General features: G+C 44.8%; 2 protein-coding genes across 4 annotated transcripts in view; one reads left to right on the forward strand and one right to left on the reverse strand.

Annotated features, from left to right (window-relative positions):
- LOC139765735 (SWI/SNF-related matrix-associated actin-dependent regulator of chromatin subfamily A-like protein 1) overlaps positions 1-21,709 on the forward strand; it is a 280,919-nt gene that overhangs the window by 29,421 nt on the left and 229,789 nt on the right. The window lies entirely within an intron of this gene.
- The window catches only part of LOC139765463 (uncharacterized), a 28,131-nt gene that overhangs the window by 1,609 nt on the left and 4,813 nt on the right, over positions 1-21,709 (reverse strand). Inside the window, exons 2-4 of one of the 3 annotated variants that reach the window (XM_071692839.1) lie at positions 11,505-13,249; positions 7,453-7,615; positions 3,146-3,712 (exon numbers count right to left, since the gene is read on the reverse strand). In XM_071692839.1, coding sequence (XP_071548940.1) covers positions 3,667-3,712; positions 7,453-7,615; positions 11,505-13,249 — 1,954 coding nt within the window. In that variant the 3' untranslated portion in view covers positions 3,146-3,666. Of the gene's footprint in view, positions 1-3,145; positions 3,713-7,452; positions 7,643-11,504; positions 13,250-21,709 lie in introns of all 3 variants that reach the window. The other 2 variants (XM_071692838.1, XM_071692837.1) reach the window with 2 other exon arrangements.

Raw genomic sequence — 21,709 nt, forward strand, 5'->3', positions numbered from 1 at the left:
AGAATTTTTGTAAACCAGAACATTTATTAGATGAAAACAATACAGGTACGTTTAGGATGGTGCAGGTGTCAGAAGAAAAAGTTCTTCTAAGAGGATGTAAACTGATAATGGAAGATTTAGCTGTAAAGAAATTATTTGAAAATGCCTAGATTCACATGTGCTCAGCAAAATTTCACTTGAGTGCTCAAGAATCAGAGGGGCTGATACTCCATCAGTACTAGATGTTATCTTTACATTTAAGATATGATACTTTACTTGAAAGAAATGATCTTGTATACTTTAATTTGACATCTTTAATTTGATGGCATGGTAGGTCTGTTGCTCGATGTATTTTTTTTTATTTTTTTTTGTTATTTGATGCTGTCATTAGGTGCTGGTAGTATTGTGAATATAGGGCCAAGGAGTTAAAGTTATTAGAAGGAAAGCTACAATGCTGAGTGTCTTCTTAAAAGATATATACTGATTAGGCACTCGCAGAGTCTGTGTATGTTGAATGAGTCAGATGGGTATTTGAACCTGTGAAATATTTAGTGATTTTTATAATCTGGAATGTTATATTTTGTTTCCATTATAGAGTATAAGGGAAAGATGAGTAGATTTTGAAAAAAAAATCGAATTGCAGAAGCAGAGTATACATGGAGATATTTTTGGCCATTATCCAAGATAACGTTGCATTGTTTACATGTACGTACTTCATTGTACTGTACTGTATTGGCAGATTTGTCTTTTGCATAGCTTTTTTTATTCTATATTAAACTCCTTTATTGTGAGAAATAAAGTGTAAAAGTTTATGGCTCTTAAAGTGGATGCTGCATGGTATTCAGGCAACCACCTAATAAATCTTCCTTGGCTAACCTTTGGTTGAACTAAGCTAAATGACCAAAATCATGACTCGCATCCCATCTACCCAAGCCCAAAGCAAAGATACAGCAATTATTATTCAATCAGATGTGTCATTGACATAGGTTTCAGTTGGAATTCATCACGAGCAGGCCATTTGGTTAATGCAGCAAGAAGTCAATCATGATTGATTTATCAGGAGTTTGCTTGGAATTTTGCTTCTCCTGAATTAGTTCAAAAATATCCAAAAATTGAATGAGTGGAATATGAAATTTTTTTTTCTAATATTTGAATGTCGTTTGCTTTGCTTTGAAGCTGTTTTTTAGACCTGCTTTTATTTTCTTTTTAATGTGACTGACATGGCACAGGCAAAAATGCCTCAAAGTCTGTTATGAGAGAAAGGAAAAAGTAAGAGAAAAAGAACTGGTGTTGTAGATCTGACTTTTAAAAGCCTAGAGATTATGAGAAGAGGGACAGTTGAAAGGAATTGTAAGAATAGGAAAAATATTAGTCTTTTAAAACCAGATAGCTATAGACTGTATCCTTTGTTGGGGCTTTTTTTCATTATGTTTGTTTAATTTGTTTTTGTAGTGCATTTGCTCCTAGAACTTTTGTGCCCCGTCTTTGAATTCACTTTATCTTATAGAGATAAGCAGATATAGGAATGAATAATGAAAAGAGTGTTTGTTTTTTTTTTTTTTTTTTTTTTTTTTTTTATACTTTGTCGCTGTCTCCCGCGTTTGCGAGGTAGCGCAAGGAAACAGACGAAAGAAATGGCCCAACCCCCCCCCCCCCCATACACATGTACATACACACGTCCACACACGCAAATATACATACCTACACAGCTTTCCATGGTTTACCCCAGACGCTTCACATGCCTTGATTCAATCCACTGACAGCACGTCAACCCCTGTATACCACATCGCTCCAATTCACTCTATTCCTTGCCCTCCTTTCACCCTCCTGCATGTTCAGGCCCCGATCACACAAAATCTTTTTCACTCCATCTTTCCACCTCCAATTTGGTCTCCCTCTTCTCCTCGTTCCCTCCACCTCCGACACATATATCCTCTTGGTCAATCTTTCCTCACTCATTCTCTCCATGTGCCCAAACCATTTCAAAACACCCTCTTCTGCTCTCTCAACCACGCTCTTTTTATTTCCACACATCTCTCTTACCCTTACGTTACTTACTCGATCAAACCACCTCACACCACACATTTTCCTCAAACATCTCATTTCCAGCACATCCATCCTCCTGCGCACATCTCTATCCATAGCCCACGCCTCGCAACCATACAACATTGTTGGTACCACTATTCCTTCAAACATACCCATTTTTGCTTTCCGAGATAATGTTCTCGACTTCCACACATTTTTCAAGGCTCCCAAAATTTTCGCCCCCTCCCCCACCCTATGATCCACTTCCGCTTCCATGGTTCCATCCGCTGACAGATCCACTCCCAGATATCTAAAACACTTCACTTCCTCCAGTTTTTCTCCATTCAAACTCACCTCCCAATTGACTTGACCCTCACCCCTACTGTACCTAATAACCTTGCTCTTATTCACATTTACTCTTAACTTTCTTCTTCCACACACTTTACCAAACTCAGTCACCAGCTTCTGCAGTTTCTCACATGAATCAGCCACCAGCGCTGTATCATCAGCGAACAACAACTGACTCACTTCCCAAGCTCTCTCATCCCCAACAGACTTCATACTTGCCCCTCTTTCCAGGACTCTTGCACTTACCTCCCTAACAACCCCATCCATAAACAAATTAAACAACCATGGAGACATCACACACCCCTGCCGCAAACCTACATTCACTGAGAACCAATCACTTTCCTCTCTTCCTACACGTACACATGCCTTACATCCTCGATAAAAACTTTTCACTGCTTCTAACAACTTGCCTCCCACACCATATATTCTTAATACCTTCCACAGAGCATCTCTATCAACTCTATCTTGTTTTTGTTATAAGAATGAATAATGACATTATTAATGTATTGATAATGGTTATGTACAATGAAATAATGAAAAAAATAGCTTATGCTACAATTAGTTCATTCCTTTCATTTTTGGTGGTATTGCTGATTCTTTTAGCACTTGCTATGCTAAGGATATTAGAATTAGCATTCACACTTAGTATTGAGAGTCATGGTAAGAGGTTATAAAATGTGTGTATTGTTCCACCACAGTTAAGTTAAAGTATTACATCAGGAGTTGATTTTGAGTGTCAGGCTTTGTGTTGACTTGAGGTTAAGGATGAAAATGTATGGTAAGGTTACTTTACCTTTCAGCTGGCTGACCAAATTGTTCACATGGGTTTGTTAGAGGTGGGTCGTCCATCTGCCAGTCTTGTGGAATGTCTGCATGCCCTTACCTACATAGGGGGCATCCCACTGGGAAGAGGCTTGGGAAGAACAGCTTGTGTAGGGGAGGAATATAGTGAAGGTAGTGGGATGCATGAGAGGGCATCCTATGAGGGAGGATAGTGTGTGTGTTGTTTGTTTTTACATGTTTTGGAAGGGAGAGGGGAGACTTGGAAAGTGGGGGAGTGAATTTGGAGTTGAAGGGGGAAGGTGTTTGGGGTAGAGGTTTTGGGTATGCTCGTCTGTGGGAGGCTTATGCTGTAGAGAAGAGTTAGTATAGGCATAGCAAGATTACATTGGATTAATATTCCACCAAAAAATGGCAGTGGGATGGATTCTGGCTAGGAAGATACTTGGTGGACTGAATGATGTGTGGTGGCAGTATGACAGAGTAAAAGGAAGAAATTACCCTTACTTAGTAAGGGCAGGTAAGTGGAAGGTTTTAGCAGGCAGTAAGGGATGGTGGCTGGTGAAGGTGACCTGGACATCTGTAGGAGAATACAACATTTGTTTGTCATTTGTAGCAGGAGAGGGGAAGGGTGCAGCTGTGACCTAGCACTTGCAGCAATATGAGATTACAGAGATGTTACTAAGAGAAGGAAATAGAGGAAAGGGACCTAGTGCTTGCAAGAGTTGCATGGATTGAGGGCATATTAGGCAACAAGCAAATGTAGTGATAAGAGGGGTAGAGACCTGGTATCTGGAACAGTAGGAGGGAGCTGAGAGCTGTTACCTGTAGCAGTATGGAGAAGGTGACCTGTTACATGTAGCAATACAAGGGAACAGAAGTCTGGAACTTGCAGCAGTAAGGAGACCTGGTACCTGTAACTGTAAGAGGGGATGGAGACTTGGTACCTGCAGCAGTAGGAGGGAATGAAGAACTGTTACAGGTTGAGCGTCCCTAATCCGAAATCTGAAATGCTCCAGAATCCGAAACATTTTGAGCGGCAATATGATATTACAAGTGGAAAATTCCACACCTAACCTCAATTGCCCATGCTGGGCTTGACGCTCTGTTGGCACCAATTTGTTACAGTCCATCATCACCGTAAGACCTACGTGTATTATTCACTGTATTTCTTGCTTATTCTCTGCCCTATTGTACAAAGATATTGTTGAAAATGTCAGAAAGGCCTGCAGATACCCATGTAAGTAATTGTGATAAGAAAAAGAGGAAGAATTTATGTTTATATATAGCACAGAAAGTCAGACTGTTGGAAAACCTGGACTGAGGTGCAAGTGTGAAACGTCTTACAGGCTATGTGTGTGAAGTGTTTATGAAACAGATGGATTTTGTGTTTAGACTTGGGTCCCATCCCCAAGATATGTATATGCGAATATTCCAAAATCCAAAGAATTCAAGATAAAACACTTTTGGTCCCAGGCATTTCAGATAAGGGATGCTCAACCTGTACCTGCAGCAGTAGTAGGGATGGAGACCTGGTATCTGTGAAAATATGAGGGGACAGAGACTTGGTACTTGTTAGTGTAGGAGGGAGAGACTTGGTACCTGCAGCAGTAGGAGTGGGCAAAAACTTGTTACCTGTAACAGTAAGAGGGTTGGAGACTTGGTACCTGCAGCAGTAGGAGGGGCAAAGACCTGGTACCTGCAGCACTAGGCAGTGTGGAGACCTTATACCTGCAGAATTAGGAATGGGGAGACCAGTTACCTGCAGCACTTATAAGGAAGAGATCTGTTATGTACAGCATTAAGAAAGGATAGACCTGGTACCTATAGCTGTAGAAATGGGAGATCTGACATGTGCAGTAGTAAGAGGAGGTGGAGACTTGGTACCTGTAGAATTAGGAAGGGGGAGAGTTGGTACCTGTAGCAGTAGGGAGATGGTGTGGTCATATTTCTTGCTGCAGGAATGGACCTGTGACACCTTTAGATTAGTGCTGTAGAAGTGGCTCCTACAGCAGGTGGGGGTGCAGTTCTGGCCACCATCAACTGTGAGCCTGTATGGGAGGTGATGAGTGATTGTCTGGTGATGAGTAAGGTTAAACATGCATCTTTTTAGAGTACTGACTGTAAAATTCACACAAACACACACGCGTGCGCGCACACACACACACACACACACACACACACACACACACATGCACACACACACACACCTCATCATAGATATGTCTAATATTACTGGGTTGATATATTATTTGCTACTTGAATAAACCAATGAAGCAGACAGTAGAAGTGTGCAGTGATTCTGAAGTCTTCTTCAGCAGTCAGATGTAAATGATAGGGAACATAACAGTTAGAAAAATTATCAGGATGAGTCAGTATATATAATTGGTCAGTAAATATATATATCATGGTGATCTCCGGCAGTAGGTACACAATGCATAGTAATGCATCATGATAAGTACTTATGGTAATAGCTCATGGTGAGCTTCGGTAGTGTGTACATACAGTAATAAGTGAACATGTTAAGACATGATGAGCTCCAGTAGTGTGTACATACGGCAATAAGTACACACGGTAATACATGATGAACTCCGATAGTGTGTACGCATGGTAGTAAGAACACGTTAAAACATGATGATGAGCTCCGATAGTGCTTACATATGGTAGTAAGAACACCTGGTAATGCATCTTGATGAGCTCTAAAACTCTTGCATTCACCTCCCTAATGATCCCATACATAAACAAATTAAACAACCATGTAGACATCATGCACTCTGCCGCAAACCAGCATTCATTGAGAACCAATCACTTTCCTCTCTTCCTACTCGTACATATGCCTCACATCCTCGATGAGAACTTTTCACTGCTTCTAGCAACTTGCCTACCACACTATATACTCTTAATACCTTCCACAGAGCATCTCTATCAACTCTATCATATGCCTTCTCCAGATCCATAAATGCTACATACAAATCCATTTGTTTTTCTAAGTGTTTCTCACATACATTCTTCAAAGCAAACACCTGATCCAAACATCCTCTACCACTTCTGAAACCACACTGCTCTTCCCCAGTCTGATGTTCTGTACATTCCTTCACCCTCTCAATCCGTACCCTCCCATATTATTTCCCAGGAATACTAAAAAAACTTATACCTCTATAATTTGAACACTCACCTTTATCCTGTTTGCCTTTGTACTATGGCACTATGCGTGCATTCCGCCAATCCTCAGGGACTTAACCATGAGCCATACATACATTGAATATCCTGACCAACCAGTCAAGAACACAGTCACCCCCTTTTTAATAAATTCCACAACAATACCATCCAAACCCGCTGCCTTGCCGGCTTTCATCTTTCGCAAAGCTTTCACTACCTCTTCTCTATTTACCAAATCATTCTCCCTGACCCTCTCACTTCGCACACCACCTTGACCAAAACACCCTATATCTACCACTCTATCATCAAACACATTCAACACACATTCAAAATACTCACTCCATCTCCTTCTCACATCACCACTACTTGTTGTTACCTCCTCATTATCCCCCTTCACCGATGTTCCCATTTGTTCTCTTGTCTTATGCACTTTATTTACCTCCTTCCAAAACATCTTTTTATTCTCCCTAAAATTTGATGATACTCTCTCACCCCAACTCTCAGTTGCTTTCTTCTTCACCTCTTGCACCTTTCTCTTGACCTCCTGCCTCTTTCCTTTATACATCTCCCAGTCATTTGCACTATTTCCCTGCAAAAATCGTCCAAATGCCTCTCTTCTCTTTCACTGTCGATCTTACTTCTTCAATCCACCACTCACTACCCTGATATTTCATGAAAAATTTGTCATCTTTTCCCGGCTGACGGCATGAGATGAAAACAGCATGAGCGGGGCAACCAAAGTTCTGCTGTAAGGTTTATGTCATAATTATTTTGTGTGCGCAACATTTCAGAAAGTTAAAAATATTAGTATAAAAGTAACAACAACTCTTAAAGAACTTTACAAGAATGCCTCTCCCAGTCTTTCATTTTATGAGCAAGGGACATAGTTATTATCGGTGATTCGTTTGAGTTAGTATCGGTAAGTTATTATCGGCGATTCGTTTTAGACAATAATTTTTTGAATGAAAATTTGGTAGTTTTATTTTCTTTCACCCTTCACAAAATTGTTCGTTTCTCAATGATTCCAACACCATTATTTCTGTCGGAAAAGTTGACAGGTCAAATATATATACATATAGTTGGAACAAGCAAAGTATATGGCTACTATTTATTTTGTCTTGATACGACTTAGGGTACTAACATTCTGGTTGTCAGCCTCACCTATAATAGGACTTGACGTACTGTGTGGCCGTAACTTGAGTGTGGTGGGTGTCGGTGCTGTCGTGATGGAGTTCAGGCTGATGTTGGGTGGTGTGCTGCAGGGCTGGGCTGGGACCTATGTAGCTCTCTTGGGGCTGATGCACTGATGGCTGGCCCTCATCTCCTGCTAGGGGTAGTGTGCTGCTGTGTTCTGTCAGTATTACCATAATGCTCATTACCACCATACCACCATATTTACTCTCATACCTCACTTTCATCACAAGCTTGGGTCCTATTCTTGAGGCTAGGTCATAAATAATGATAATAAAAGAATGGGTTAAAGGAATCCTAAGAAATTGTAGGAAAATATTCTTAGGCTTTGGAGGAAGTGTTTTACGAAAAGTGTGAAAGAATAAAGCTTATAGGTTTTGAAGGAAGCGTTTTACGAAAAGCTTGAAAGAATAAAACTTAGCAATGTAAGGAAAAAAAGAGATATCAGAGTGGTTACACAACCATTATGTGCTCAGTCAGTATTACGTGGTCTAGTTAATGTCGGTGTTCACTGGTAACAACCAGTTCCTGGGATCATAGACTGGAGCAATACCTATAGAACAGAAAACGAAATCTAGCACTGTGGCTGAAAGTGGATCAGGTTTTAAGATCTGGTTGGGGGAGTTAAGTCAAATTCCTTTATACTCTTCTCAGTTAGAACCTCCCAAGAAGTGAGAGCAGTGTTTCAATACAAAGACAAAACAATCCTTTATATATATATTGAGGAGCAATTTTCTGTGTGTACGACTTCCCCCATCATAGAGATAGACTTAGCTATTTTTATAATGAGGGGTTTTGAGGGGAGAGGGGAAGAGTAGCTGTTATGTGCTACTTTGTATGTTCATTATGTTGAGCATTGGAATGACATAATCATCAGAGGAGATGGGAAAGTCGTAAGGGGTTTTGAAGGAGAAATGGAAGGGACGTTGAGTTTTGGAGGTATAAATTTGACTAGGTTTCGTTTCCGCACTGCCTCACCACGTTTCTCCACTGCTCACTTACACACACACACATACACACACCTGGCATAGGTAAGTGTGTGTGTGTGTGTGTGTGTAATGCATACATAGGAGTAAAGACATAGTACATACCTACAAGGTGAAAAGGAGAGCAACACAGTAACAAACTCTCTCCCCCTTAACACACAGATGGTAATCACACATCTTTGCCTCGTACAGTGAGAGATTGAAGTTTGTTGTAACTTAATTTTGGATGATTGTTTCATATTCAGTCTCATTTTCTACTAGTGTTGAGTAAGGTAGTAATGAAGTTATTTGGCTGGAAGACAGTTTCATTTTACACGACTTATATAATAAGCAGATGTGTCATAGTATGTTGGCTGCAGTGGTAACATCTGTTAGTTCACTTCCTCCAATTTTTCCCAAATCAAACTAACATCCCAATTAACCTGTTCCTCAACCCTACTGAACTTAATAACCTTGCTCTTATTGACATTTACTCTCATGCCCTTTCACACACTTCCAAACTCAGTCACCAATTTATGCAGTTTCTCACCCGAATCAACCACTTGAGTTGTATCATTGGCGAACAACAACTGACTTACTTCCCATTCCCTCCCATCCACAACAGACTGTATGTATACTCACCCCTCTCTTCAAAGCTCTTGCATTTACCTCCCAGACCAATCCATCCATAAAGAAATTAAACAACCATGGGGACTCACACACCCCTGCCACAGACCAACATTCACAATGAACCAATCACTCTCCTCACCTCCCACTTGTACAAATGCCTTACATCCTTGTTAAAGGCTGTCACTGCTTTTAACAACTTACTTCCCACACCATATACTCTTAAGACCTTCCGCAAAGCATGTCTATCAACCCTATTATATGCCTTCTTCAGATCCATAAATGCTACATACAAATCCATCTGCTTTTTTAAGTATTTCTCACACATTCTTCAGAGCAAACACCTTATCCACACATCCTCTACCCCTTCTGAAACCACACTGCTCTTCCCCAGTCTGATGCTCTGCACAAGCCTTCACCTCAGTCAGTGCCCTCCCATTTAATTTCCCTGGAATACTCAACAAACTTATGCCTCTGTAGTTTGAACACTCACCTTTATCCTCTTTGCTTTTGTACAATGGCAGTTCACCATGATCCAAACATACATGGATTATCCTTACCAACCAATCCACAACACAGTCACCCCCTTTTTTAATACATTCTACTGCAATACCATCTGAACCCGCTGCCTTGCTGGATTTCATCATTCGCAAAGCTTTCACATCCTAGCTAATGTCTCTTCGATGTATATCAGCTGACTGTTATATTTCTCTCTTGTGTCTCCCCTGATGATGTGATTATTACACGAAAGTGCACTCGGGAACTTATTGTGTTTCATTTTCCCCATGGCCTCATAATATATATGTATATATATGTATATATTCCCTCAGAGGCCCAGTCCTCTGTTCTTAACGCTACTTTGCTAATGCGGGAAATGGCGAATAGTTTGAAAGAAAAAAGAATATATATATATATTTATTCACTTATTTATTTATTTATTTTGCTTTGTCGCTGTCTCCCGCATTAGCGAGGTAGCACAAGGAAACAGACGAAATAATGGCCTAACCCACCCACATACACATGTATATACATACACGTCTACACACGCAAATATGCATACCTATACATCTCAATGTATACATATATATACACACACACAGACATATACATATATACAAATGTACATAATTCATGCTGTCTGCCTTTATTCATTCCCATCGCCACCTCGCCACACATGGAATAACAACCCCCTCCCCCCTCATGTGTGTGAGGTAGCGCTAGGAAAAGACAACAAAGGCCACATTCGTTCACACTCAGTCTCTAGCTGTCATGTAATAATGCACCGAAACCACAGCACCCTTTCCACATCCAGGCCCCACAGAGCTTTCCATGGTTTACCCCAGACACTTCACATGCCTTGGTTCAATCCATTGATAGCACGTCGACCCCGGTATACCACATCGTTCCAATTCACTCTATTCCTTGCATGCCTTTCACCCTCCTGCATGTTCAGGCCCCGATCACTCAAAATATTTTTCACTCCATCTTTCCACCTCCAATTTGGTCTCCCACTTCTCCTCGTTCCCTCCATTCATTCTCTCCATGTGACCAAACCATTTCAAAACACCCTTTTCTGCTCTCTCAACCATACTCTTTTTATTTCCACACATCTCTCTCACCCTTACATTACTTACTCGATCAAACCACCTCACACCACATATTGTCCTCAAACATCTCATTTCCAGTACATCCACCCTCCTGCGCACAACTCTATCCATAGCCCACGCATCGCAACCATACAACATTGTTGGAACCATTATTCCTTCAAACATTCCCATTTTTGCTTTCCAAGATAGTGTTTTCGACTTCCAAACATTCTTCAAGGCTCTCAGAATTTTCGCCCCTCCCCCAACCTATGATTCACTTCCGCTTCCATGGTTCCATCTGCTGCCAGATCCACTCCCAGATATCGAAAACACTTTACTTCCTCCAGTTTTTCTCCATTCAAACTTACCTCCCAATTGACTTGTCCCTCAACCCTACTGTACCAAATAACCTTGCTCTTATTCACATTTACTCTCAACTTTCTTCTTTCACACACTTTACCAAACTCAGTCACCAGCTTCTGCAGTTTCTCACATGAATCAGCCACCAGCACTGTATCATCAGCGAACAACAACTGATTCACTTCCCAAGCTCTCTCATCCCCAACAGACTGCATACTTGCCCCTCTTTCCAAAACTCTTACATTCACCTCCCTAACAACCCCATCCGTAAACAAATTAAACAACCATATGCGCATGTTTTCATGACAAATATATAAGAGCCTTAATTATCCTGCTCAAGATAAGAGCTGTGTAACTGATTGTCTGTTCATACATCCTATGATAGTGAGAGATCACACTTCAGGTCTCACCTTGTTTTCTTCCTTCATGTTGTAACACAGGAATGTATAACAGGTAAAGGAACAGTTTAGGAGGCAGTACCCACCTGGCCTTACGGTCGACGACCCCGAGTGGTGGACACAACCAAGTTGTGGAGGTGGTCGCTCGAGGTGGCTGACTCGTCTGTGGGAAGGGTTTTGCTGGTTCGTTTGGTCCGTCCACATTGTGTCCTCCTTGGTCACCGCTGCCACCTCTTGGCTCCTTCCCTGGGATGATGCCTCGGTATCCCTACCGCAATGCCCACCGTGTGTTCCCCCGACGGGGAGAGAGTTGCCTCGTCCGGTGATTGCTAGTGGATTCCGCCCCAGTTTTGAGGGATCTGATTCCCATCTTTTCAGAGGTACCCAAGGCCAGCGATCGTAAGGTTGTCCTGCCGACTTCGGCCGATTATCTGATTCGTCAGATTCATGTGTTACCATCTCAGGATCACTATTTACCTCGGGGTTAGGAGGTGGGTCAGCATGTGACGAGTCCTCATGTGGGTGTAGTGATTGACTCCCGGTTGTGTGGTAACTGCTGCGTCTAGATGACACGGTGGTAGTACGTGATGGCGGCGGCAGCGCACACGACCTACTCATCTTGAACTGCAGGTTGACATCGGTGTGGCTACCGTGGATAATCGTGGCCCTCTTCTTTTGTGTGGTTGTGTCGCTGGTGCTCACGTCACCTGCTTGTGCTTGAGTCAGGGTTAATCTTGGTTGAGCTGTTTTTGGCCTTCCTCCTTCCTCTTTTGTCTTTTCTGTTGCCGTCTTCTTGCATAATGTTTTCTGTTTCGCTTTTAGTGTGTTTTTTGTTTTGGAGTTCAGATTGTTTACACTTGTATGCGGCGGGCACAACTCTGAGCCACTCATAGAACGGGACAGATTACGTCCTTCTTCTCTAGTATGGTTTGCGGATGTGTTCCTTGTGTCATAGTGATGGTCTGTATTGCCAGAGGGAGAAGGCCGCGGTGTGGGGGATGTTGGCGGCCAATGTGGATGGTCACGTTCTGTCGGGTTAAGTGTAAGGAGCTGCAAATCCTGATGGGGTCGACTCGTCCCTTTACCCTGGACCCAGTTCGCTATGTCAGCACGCTGGACTCGCTGTGGAGACTTCGTCGCTGGACTCGTAGTGTTGTCGCTCTCTGCTGGAGGCCTATGTATCTGGAAAAACAAGTGGAGTCGACCAGCTCCTTTGCCTTCCACCCATCGCGACGAGTCCAGTGGCTGCAGTCGGGTGAGCGACATCGGCCTTTGAGAAAGAGAACTTGTGGGGTCTTCAGATGGGGGCAAATTAGGCATCTTAGGCGGGGCGGCGCCTGTACCCTGAACAGACCTTGCGCTATCTGGGCCCATCGGTGGCGATGCTTGAATTCGAGGAAACTTGACAGACGCGCTGGAAGGAGCCCTCTCTTCGTGGCCAGACGCGGTCTCTTGATCGTTTGAACCACCGGAAAACCTGGATGCGCGTTGCGACCTCCAGCTCTCTGTGGATGGGTTACGTTCGTCGCCCGCTTGTGCTGCTGCCGTCTCGTCGTTTGTGTCGGCCTCGCTCCTCTCGTCCCTGTCACTGGTGCGCACACTCTCCATGTCCTCGCCGCTGGCGGAGGGGGGATGGTCGCCTTGCTGCTGGGTGACTGGCCTGTCCCGCAAGACACTAGTAAGTTGAGACGCGTTTTTCTGGCGCGCTGGCTTGCGCTTACCCCTACCCATCATACTCTGTCGTGACTTGTACCTGGCGTTGTATTCTGTGTCGAAGGTGTCCATAGACGGGGCGTCCCTGAAGCGGCGGTACCTCCTATCCCTTGGCTCTCTGTGGCAACGATACAAAAGCTGTGCAACATGTCTTCATCTCACGTACTTAAGAATACAAGTGATAACCAGGTTCTGGTATACACTGATACAGGAATTCAGCATGCACCTATTTTAAGCATATATATATATATATATATATATATATATATATATATCTTTTCTTTTTTTCTTTCAAACTATTCGCCATTTCCCACATTAGCGAGGTAGCGTTAAGAACAGAGGACTGAGCCTTTGAGGGACTACCCTTACCTGGCCCAATTCTCTGTTCCTTCTTTTGGAAAATTAAAAAAAAAAACGAGAGGGGAGGATTTCCAGCCCCCCGCTCCCTCCCCTTTTAGTCGCCTTCTACGACACGCAGGGAATACGTGGGAAGTATTCTTGCTCCCCTATCCCCAGGGATAATATATATATATATATATATATATATATATATATATATATATATATATATATATATATATATATATATATATATATATATATATATATATATATATATATATATATATATATATATATATATATATATATATTTACACAGTCGTCTTGCACTGTACATAGTCGTCTTTGCGCTGTACACAGTCGTCTGTGCGCTGTACACAGTCGTCTTGCGCTGTACACAGTCGTCTTTGCTCTGTACACAGTCGTCTTGCGCTGTGCACAGTCGTCTTTGTACACAGTCGTCTTGCGCTGTGCACAGTCGTCTGCGCCGTGCACAGTCGTCTTTGCTCCGTACACAGTCGTCTTGCGCTGTGCACAGTCGTCTTTGTACACAGTCGTCTTGCGCTGTGCACAGTCGTCTTTGTACACAGTCGTCTTGCGCTGTACACAGTCTTCTTGCGCTGTACACAGTCGTCTTTGCACTGTACACAGTCGTCTTTGCGCTGTACACAGTCGTCTTGCGCTGTACACAGTCGTCTTTGCTCTGTACACAGTCGTTTTTGTACACAGTCGTCTTTGTACACAGTCGTCTTGCGCTGTGCACAGTCGTCTTTGTACACAGTCGTCTTGCGCTGTACACAGTCGTCTGTGCGCTGTACACAGTCGTTTTTGTACACAGTCGTCTGTGCGCTGTACACAGTCGTCTTGCGCTGTGCACAGTCGTCTTTGTACACAGTCGTCTTGCGCTGTACACAGTCGTCTGTGCGCTGTACACAGTCGTTTTTGTACACAGTCGTCTTTGCGCTGTACACAGTCGTCTTGCGCTGTACACAGTCGTCTTTGTACACAGTCGTCTTGCGCTGTACACAGTCGTCTTTGCACTGTACACAGTCGTCTTTGCGCTGTGCACAGTCGTCTGCGCCGTGCACAGTCGTCTTTGCTCTGTACACAGTCGTCTGTGCGCTGTACACAGTCGTCTTTGTACACAGTCGTCTTTGCTCTGTACACAGTCGTTTTTGTACACAGTCGTCTTTGCTCTGTACACAGTCGTCTGTGCGCTGTACACAGTCGTCTTTGCGCTGTACACAGTCGTCTTGCACTGTACACAGTCGTCTTGCGCTGTACACAGTCGTTTTTGTACACAGTCGTCTTGCGCTGTACACAGTCGTCTTTGTACACAGTCGTCTTTGCTCTGTACACAGTCGTTTTTGTACACAGTCGTCTTGCACTGTACACAGTCGTCTTTGCTCTGTACATAGTCGCCTTGCGCTGTACACAGTCGTTTTTGTACACAGTCGTCTTGCACTGTACACAGTCGTCTTTGTGCACAGTCGTCTGCGCCGTGCACAGTCGTCTTTGTACCCAGTCGTCTTTGTGCTGTACCCAGTCGTCTTTGTGCTGTCCCCAGTCGTCTTTGTGCTGTACCCAGTCGTCTTTGTGCTGTCCCCAGTCGTCTTTGTGCTGTACCCAGTCGTCTTTGTGCTGTACCCAGTCGTCTTTGTGCTGTACCCAGTCGTCTTTGTGCTGTACCCAGTCGTCTTTGTGCTGTACCCAGTCGTCTTTGTGCTGTACCCAGTCGTCTTTGTGCTGTACCCAGTCGTCTTTGTGCTGTACCCAGTCGTCTTTGTGCTGTACCCAGTCGTCTTTGTGCTGTACCCAGTCGTCTTTGTGCTGTACCCAGTCGTCTTTGTGCTGTACCCAGTCGTCTTTGTGCTGTACCCAGTCGTCTTTGTGCTGTACCCAGTCGTCTTTGTGCTGTACCCAGTCGTCTTTGTGCTGTACCCAGTCGTCTTTGTGCTGTACCCAGTCGTCTTTGTGCTGTACCCAGTCGTCTTTGTGCTGTACCCAGTCGTCTTTGTGCTGTACCCAGTCGTCTTTGTGCTGTACCCAGTCGTCTTTGTGCTGTACCCAGTCGTCTTTGTGCTGTACCCAGTCGTCTTTGTGCTGTACCCAGTCGTCTTTGTGCTGTACCCAGTCGTCTTTGTGCTGTACCCAGTCGTCTTTGTGCTGTACCCAGTCGTCTTTGTGCTGTACCCAGTCGTCTTTGTGCTGTACCCAGTCGTCTTTGTGCTGTACCCAGTCGTCTTTGTGCTGTACCCAGTCGTCTTTGTGCTGTACCCAGTCGTCTTTGTGCTGTACCCAGTCGTCTTTGTGCTGTACCCAGTCGTCTTTGTGCTGTACCCAGTCGTCTTTGTGCTGTACCCAGTCGTCTTTGTGCTGTACCCAGTCGTCTTTGTGCTGTACCCAGTCGTCTTTGTGCTGTACCCAGTCGTCTTTGTGCTGTACCCAGTCGTCTTTGTGCTGTACCCAGTCGTCTTTGTGCTGTACCCAGTCGTCTTTGTGCTGTACCCAGTCGTCTTTGTGCTGTACCCAGTCGTCTTTGTGCTGTACCCAGTCGTCTTTGTGCTGTACCCAGTCGTCTTTGTGCTGTACCCAGTCGTCTTTGTGCTGTACCCAGTCGTCTTTGTGCTGTACCCAGTCGTCTTTGTGCTGTACCCAGTCGTCTTTGTGCTGTACCCAGTCGTCTTTGTGCTGTACCCAGTCGTCTTTGTGCTGTACCCAGTCGTCTTTGTGCTGTACCCAGTCGTCTTTGTGCTGTACCCAGTCGTCTTTGTGCTGTACCCAGTCGTCTTTGTGCTGTACCCAGTCGTCTTTGTGCTGTACCCAGTCGTCTTTGTGCTGTACCCAGTCGTCTTTGTGCTGTACCCAGTCGTCTTTGTGCTGTACCCAGTCGTCTTTGTGCTGTACCCAGTCGTCTTTGTGCTGTACCCAGTCGTCTTTGTGCTGTACCCAGTCGTCTTTGTGCTGTACCCAGTCGTCTTTGTGCTGTACCCAGTCGTCTTTGTGCTGTACCCAGTCGTCTTTGTGCTGTACCCAGTCGTCTTTGTGCTGTACCCAGTCGTCTTTGTGCTGTACCCAGTCGTCTTTGTGCTGTACCCAGTCGTCTTTGTGCTGTACCCAGTCGTCTTTGTGCTGTACCCAGTCGTCTTTGTGCTGTACCCAGTCGTCTTTGTGCTGTACCCAGTCGTCTTTGTGCTGTACCCAGTCGTCTTTGTGCTGTACCCAGTCGTCTTTGTGCTGTACCCAGTCGTCTTTGTGCTGTACCCAGTCGTCTTTGTGCTGTACCCAGTCGTCTTTGTGCTGTACCCAGTCGTCTTTGTGCTGTACCCAGTCGTCTTTGTGCTGTACCCAGTCGTCTTTGTGCTGTACCCAGTCGTCTTTGTGCTGTACCCAGTCGTCTTTGTGCTGTACCCAGTCGTCTTTGTGCTGTACCCAGTCGTCTTTGTGCTGTACCCAGTCGTCTTTGTGCTGTACCCAGTCGTCTTTGTGCTGTACCCAGTCGTCTTTGTGCTGTACCCAGTCGTCTTTGTGCTGTACCCAGTCGTCTTTGTGCTGTACCCAGTCGTCTTTGTGCTGTACCCAGTCGTCTTTGTGCTGTACCCAGTCGTCTTTGTGCTGTACCCAGTCGTCTTTGTGCTGTACCCAGTCGTCTTTGTGCTGTACCCAGTCGTCTTTGTGCTGTACCCAGTCGTCTTTGTGCTGTACCCAGTCGTCTTTGTGCTGTACCCAGTCGTCTTTGTGCTGTACCCAGTCGTCTTTGTGCTGTACCCAGTCGTCTTTGTGCTGTACCCAGTCGTCTTTGTGCTGTACCCAGTCGTCTTTGTGCTGTACCCAGTCGTCTTTGTGCTGTACCCAGTCGTCTTTGTGCTGTACCCAGTCGTCTTTGTGCTGTACCCAGTCGTCTTTGTGCTGTACCCAGTCGTCTTTGTGCTGTACCCAGTCGTCTTTGTGCTGTACCCAGTCGTCTTTGTGCTGTACCCAGTCGTCTTTGTGCTGTACCCAGTCGTCTTTGTGCTGTACCCAGTCGTCTTTGTGCTGTACCCAGTCGTCTTTGTGCTGTACCCAGTCGTCTTTGTGCTGTACCCAGTCGTCTTTGTGCTGTACCCAGTCGTCTTTGTGCTGTACCCAGTCGTCTTTGTGCTGTACCCAGTCGTCTTTGTGCTGTACCCAGTCGTCTTTGTGCTGTACCCAGTCGTCTTTGTGCTGTACCCAGTCGTCTTTGTGCTGTACCCAGTCGTCTTTGTGCTGTACCCAGTCGTCTTTGTGCTGTACCCAGTCGTCTTTGTGCTGTACCCAGTCGTCTTTGTGCTGTACCCAGTCGTCTTTGTGCTGTACCCAGTCGTCTTTGTGCTGTACCCAGTCGTCTTTGTGCTGTACCCAGTCGTCTTTGTGCTGTACCCAGTCGTCTTTGTGCTGTACCCAGTCGTCTTTGTGCTGTACCCAGTCGTCTTTGTGCTGTACCCAGTCGTCTTTGTGCTGTACCCAGTCGTCTTTGTGCTGTACCCAGTCGTCTTTGTGCTGTACCCAGTCGTCTTTGTGCTGTACCCAGTCGTCTTTGTGCTGTACCCAGTCGTCTTTGTGCTGTACCCAGTCGTCTTTGTGCTGTACCCAGTCGTCTTTGTGCTGTACCCAGTCGTCTTTGTGCTGTACCCAGTCGTCTTTGTGCTGTACCCAGTCGTCTTTGTGCTGTACCCAGTCGTCTTTGTGCTGTACCCAGTCGTCTTTGTGCTGTACCCAGTCGTCTTTGTGCTGTACCCAGTCGTCTTTGTGCTGTACCCAGTCGTCTTTGTGCTGTACCCAGTCGTCTTTGTGCTGTACCCAGTCGTCTTTGTGCTGTACCCAGTCGTCTTTGTGCTGTACCCAGTCGTCTTTGTGCTGTACCCAGTCGTCTTTGTGCTGTACCCAGTCGTCTTTGTGCTGTACCCAGTCGTCTTTGTGCTGTACCCAGTCGTCTTTGTGCTGTACCCAGTCGTCTTTGTGCTGTACCCAGTCGTCTTTGTGCTGTACCCAGTCGTCTTTGTGCTGTACCCAGTCGTCTTTGTGCTGTACCCAGTCGTCTTTGTGCTGTACCCAGTCGTCTTTGTGCTGTACCCAGTCGTCTTTGTGCTGTACCCAGTCGTCTTTGTGCTGTACCCAGTCGTCTTTGTGCTGTACCCAGTCGTCTTTGTGCTGTACCCAGTCGTCTTTGTGCTGTACCCAGTCGTCTTTGTGCTGTACCCAGTCGTCTTTGTGCTGTACCCAGTCGTCTTTGTGCTGTACCCAGTCGTCTTTGTGCTGTACCCAGTCGTCTTTGTGCTGTACCCAGTCGTCTTTGTGCTGTACCCAGTCGTCTTTGTGCTGTACCCAGTCGTCTTTGTGCTGTACCCAGTCGTCTTTGTGCTGTACCCAGTCGTCTTTGTGCTGTACCCAGTCGTCTTTGTGCTGTACCCAGTCGTCTTTGTGCTGTACCCAGTCGTCTTTGTGCTGTACCCAGTCGTCTTTGTGCTGTACCCAGTCGTCTTTGTGCTGTACCCAGTCGTCTTTGTGCTGTACCCAGTCGTCTTTGTGCTGTACCCAGTCGTCTTTGTGCTGTACCCAGTCGTCTTTGTGCTGTACCCAGTCGTCTTTGTGCTGTACCCAGTCGTCTTTGTGCTGTACCCAGTCGTCTGTGCGCTGTACACAGTCGTCTTTGCATTGTACGCAGTCTTCTTTGCTCTGTACACAGTCGTCTTGCGCTGTACACGGTCGTCTTAGCGTTTTACACTCGTCTATGCGCTTTACACAGTCGTCTTTGCTCCGTACACAGTCGTCTTTGCGCTAAATATAGTTCGACTTTGTGCTGTACACAGTCGACTTTGCTTTGTACCCAGTCGTCTTTGTGCTGTACCCAGTCGTCTTTGTGCTGTACCCAGTCGTCTTTGTGCTGTACCCAGTCGTCTTTGTGCTGTACCTAGTCGTCTTTGTGCTGTACATAGTTCGACTTTGCGCTGTGCACTGTCGCCTGTGCACTGTATACCAGTCGCCTTTACGTTTAACACATCGCCTTTGCGTTGAACGCAGTCGCTTGTGCGCTACACACCTCGCCTGGATTTCTCAAGCGTTAAACTTGTTCAGATAACATTTTTTTTAAGAGGATGTGGCGCATACTGCTGGTGGCGAGGAAGGACAAGCATTTAGTCGCAAAGCGTCGGGCAAGTGGGAGTCCTATATTCGATGCTGCAGTTTTTCAAATCAAAACAATGTCATTTCACACACACTTCATTATCCTCTAAACTAATGTCAAAAATTTGTATTGAATTGGCTGTTCTTTGTGGAGTCAGTTTGCAATGATATTTATGTGTTATGATGTACAAGTAAGAGCCATCTTTTGTAAGATTGTAAAATGTCTCTTGAAATACCATTGTGATATATTTTTTTTGAAGGGTGAGAAGGTGAATTCTTTTTGTTAATACTGTTAGGGTTGGAACTGTCAAACGACGTCTGGTCTTTTCATATTCTAGGCTATGAAAGACGTCTGTCGTTTTTTGAAGGCTATTTTTTTTCTTTTTTTTCAGTGTTTGAAGGAAATCTGTTCTTCCATATTTGTATTGTAGTTTTAAAGGAAGTCGTTCACTTCCCTTATTAGAATTTGAACAAAATTTGTTCTTTCATTGTCCAGGGTTTGAACGAAATCTATTTTCTTTTTTTTTCTTACTTTTTATTTTGTTAAGTTTGAATAAAGCCGCCCATTATTTTTTAGGGGGTTTGAAGGAAGTCTGTTCTTTCATTTTCTAAGAGTTTGAACTTGAAGAAAACCTGTTTTCTATTTTTATAGGGTTAGAACGATGTCTATATTTTTTCTAAGATTTGAATTATTCTTTATATAGTTTAGAAATTATGTATCTTTTTAGTATTATTTTAGTCTGTTATTTCGTTTGCAAGGCCTTGAACAGATTTGTTCTCTCATTTCTATGGCTTTGAACAAAATCTGTTCTCTCATGGTAAGGCTTTAAACAAAGCCTATTCTTCCAGTTTTAATACTTTGAACAAAATCTCTTTTTTTTTTTGTTTCTTTTTAGAGAATGAACAAAAGTTTGTTCTTTTTTGCAAATGGTTTACAAGGATATTGGTTTTGTTCGTTCAGTGTTCTTTGAATCGTCAACTTTCCGTTCTGACAATTTTTTTTTTTTTTTTTTCGTTTTTCGTGGAATGGATTAACGTGTTTTCCTGGCAACGTTTATCCAATTACTGGTGATAGGAGACGGCTATCTCGTGTTCCCCTCTGTAATTACGTGATTTACAGTGTGCAGTTGTGATCCTCGACTGATTAGCGGAGAAAAAAATAGCCTTAATGACCACTGAAACTGGCGGCACTGTGGTACTGAAATCAGCAGGACTTTGGAACTGAATCTAGCGGGGGCGCTGCACAGCTGAAACTGGCGCGGCTTTGGAACTGAATCTAGCGGGGCGCTGCACAGCTGAAACTGGCGCGGCTTTGGAACTGAGTCTAGCGGGGGCGCTGCACAGCTGAAACTGGCGCGGCTTTGGAACTGAATCTAGCGGGGCGCTGCACAGCTGAAACTGGCGCGGCTTTGGAACTGAATCTGGCGGGGGCGCTGCACAGCTGAAACTGGCGCGGCTTTGGAACTGAATCTAGCAGGGCGCTGCACAGCTGAAACTGGCGCGGCTATGGAACTGAATCTAGCGGGGCGCTGCACCGCTGAAACTGGCGCGGATTTGGAACTGAATCTAGCGGGGGCGCTGCACAGCTGAAACTCGCGCGGCTTTGGAACTGAATCTAGCGGGGCGCTGCACAGCTGAAACTGGTGCAGCTTTGGAACTGAATCTAGCGGGGCTCTGCAGCTGAAACTGGCGCGGCTTTGGAACTGAATCTAGCGGAACTTTGCAACTGCAACATGGGAAACTTTGTTACAGAAACAGGCAAGACCAGATGGAACTGAAATAAGCGGGAAATCACACCTGAAACTAGCTTGAAATATGAATTTTCAGTTCCATTCTATTTTATTTTTTTTTTCTCAGACGTTTTCGTATTTTAGTTGTATAAGTTCATATGTTGAGGAACCGTAGACTTTATAAGGGAGGACTTATTTCAAGTTACTGGTAGTTAAAGTAATTATCGTACGGAGTGACCAGGCCAGGGTTAGTTGGTCAGGAGCAAGCTGTCGTGGTTGGTCAGGGGCTGGGTCATGTGGTCAGGAGCAGGCTGCTGTGGTTGGTCAGGGGCAGGCGTCCGTGGTTGGTCAGGGGCTGGGTCATG

The sequence above is a fragment of the Panulirus ornatus genome, chromosome 55, assembly GCF_036320965.1.
Source record: "Panulirus ornatus isolate Po-2019 chromosome 55, ASM3632096v1, whole genome shotgun sequence".
NCBI lineage: Eukaryota > Metazoa > Arthropoda > Malacostraca > Decapoda > Palinuridae > Panulirus > Panulirus ornatus.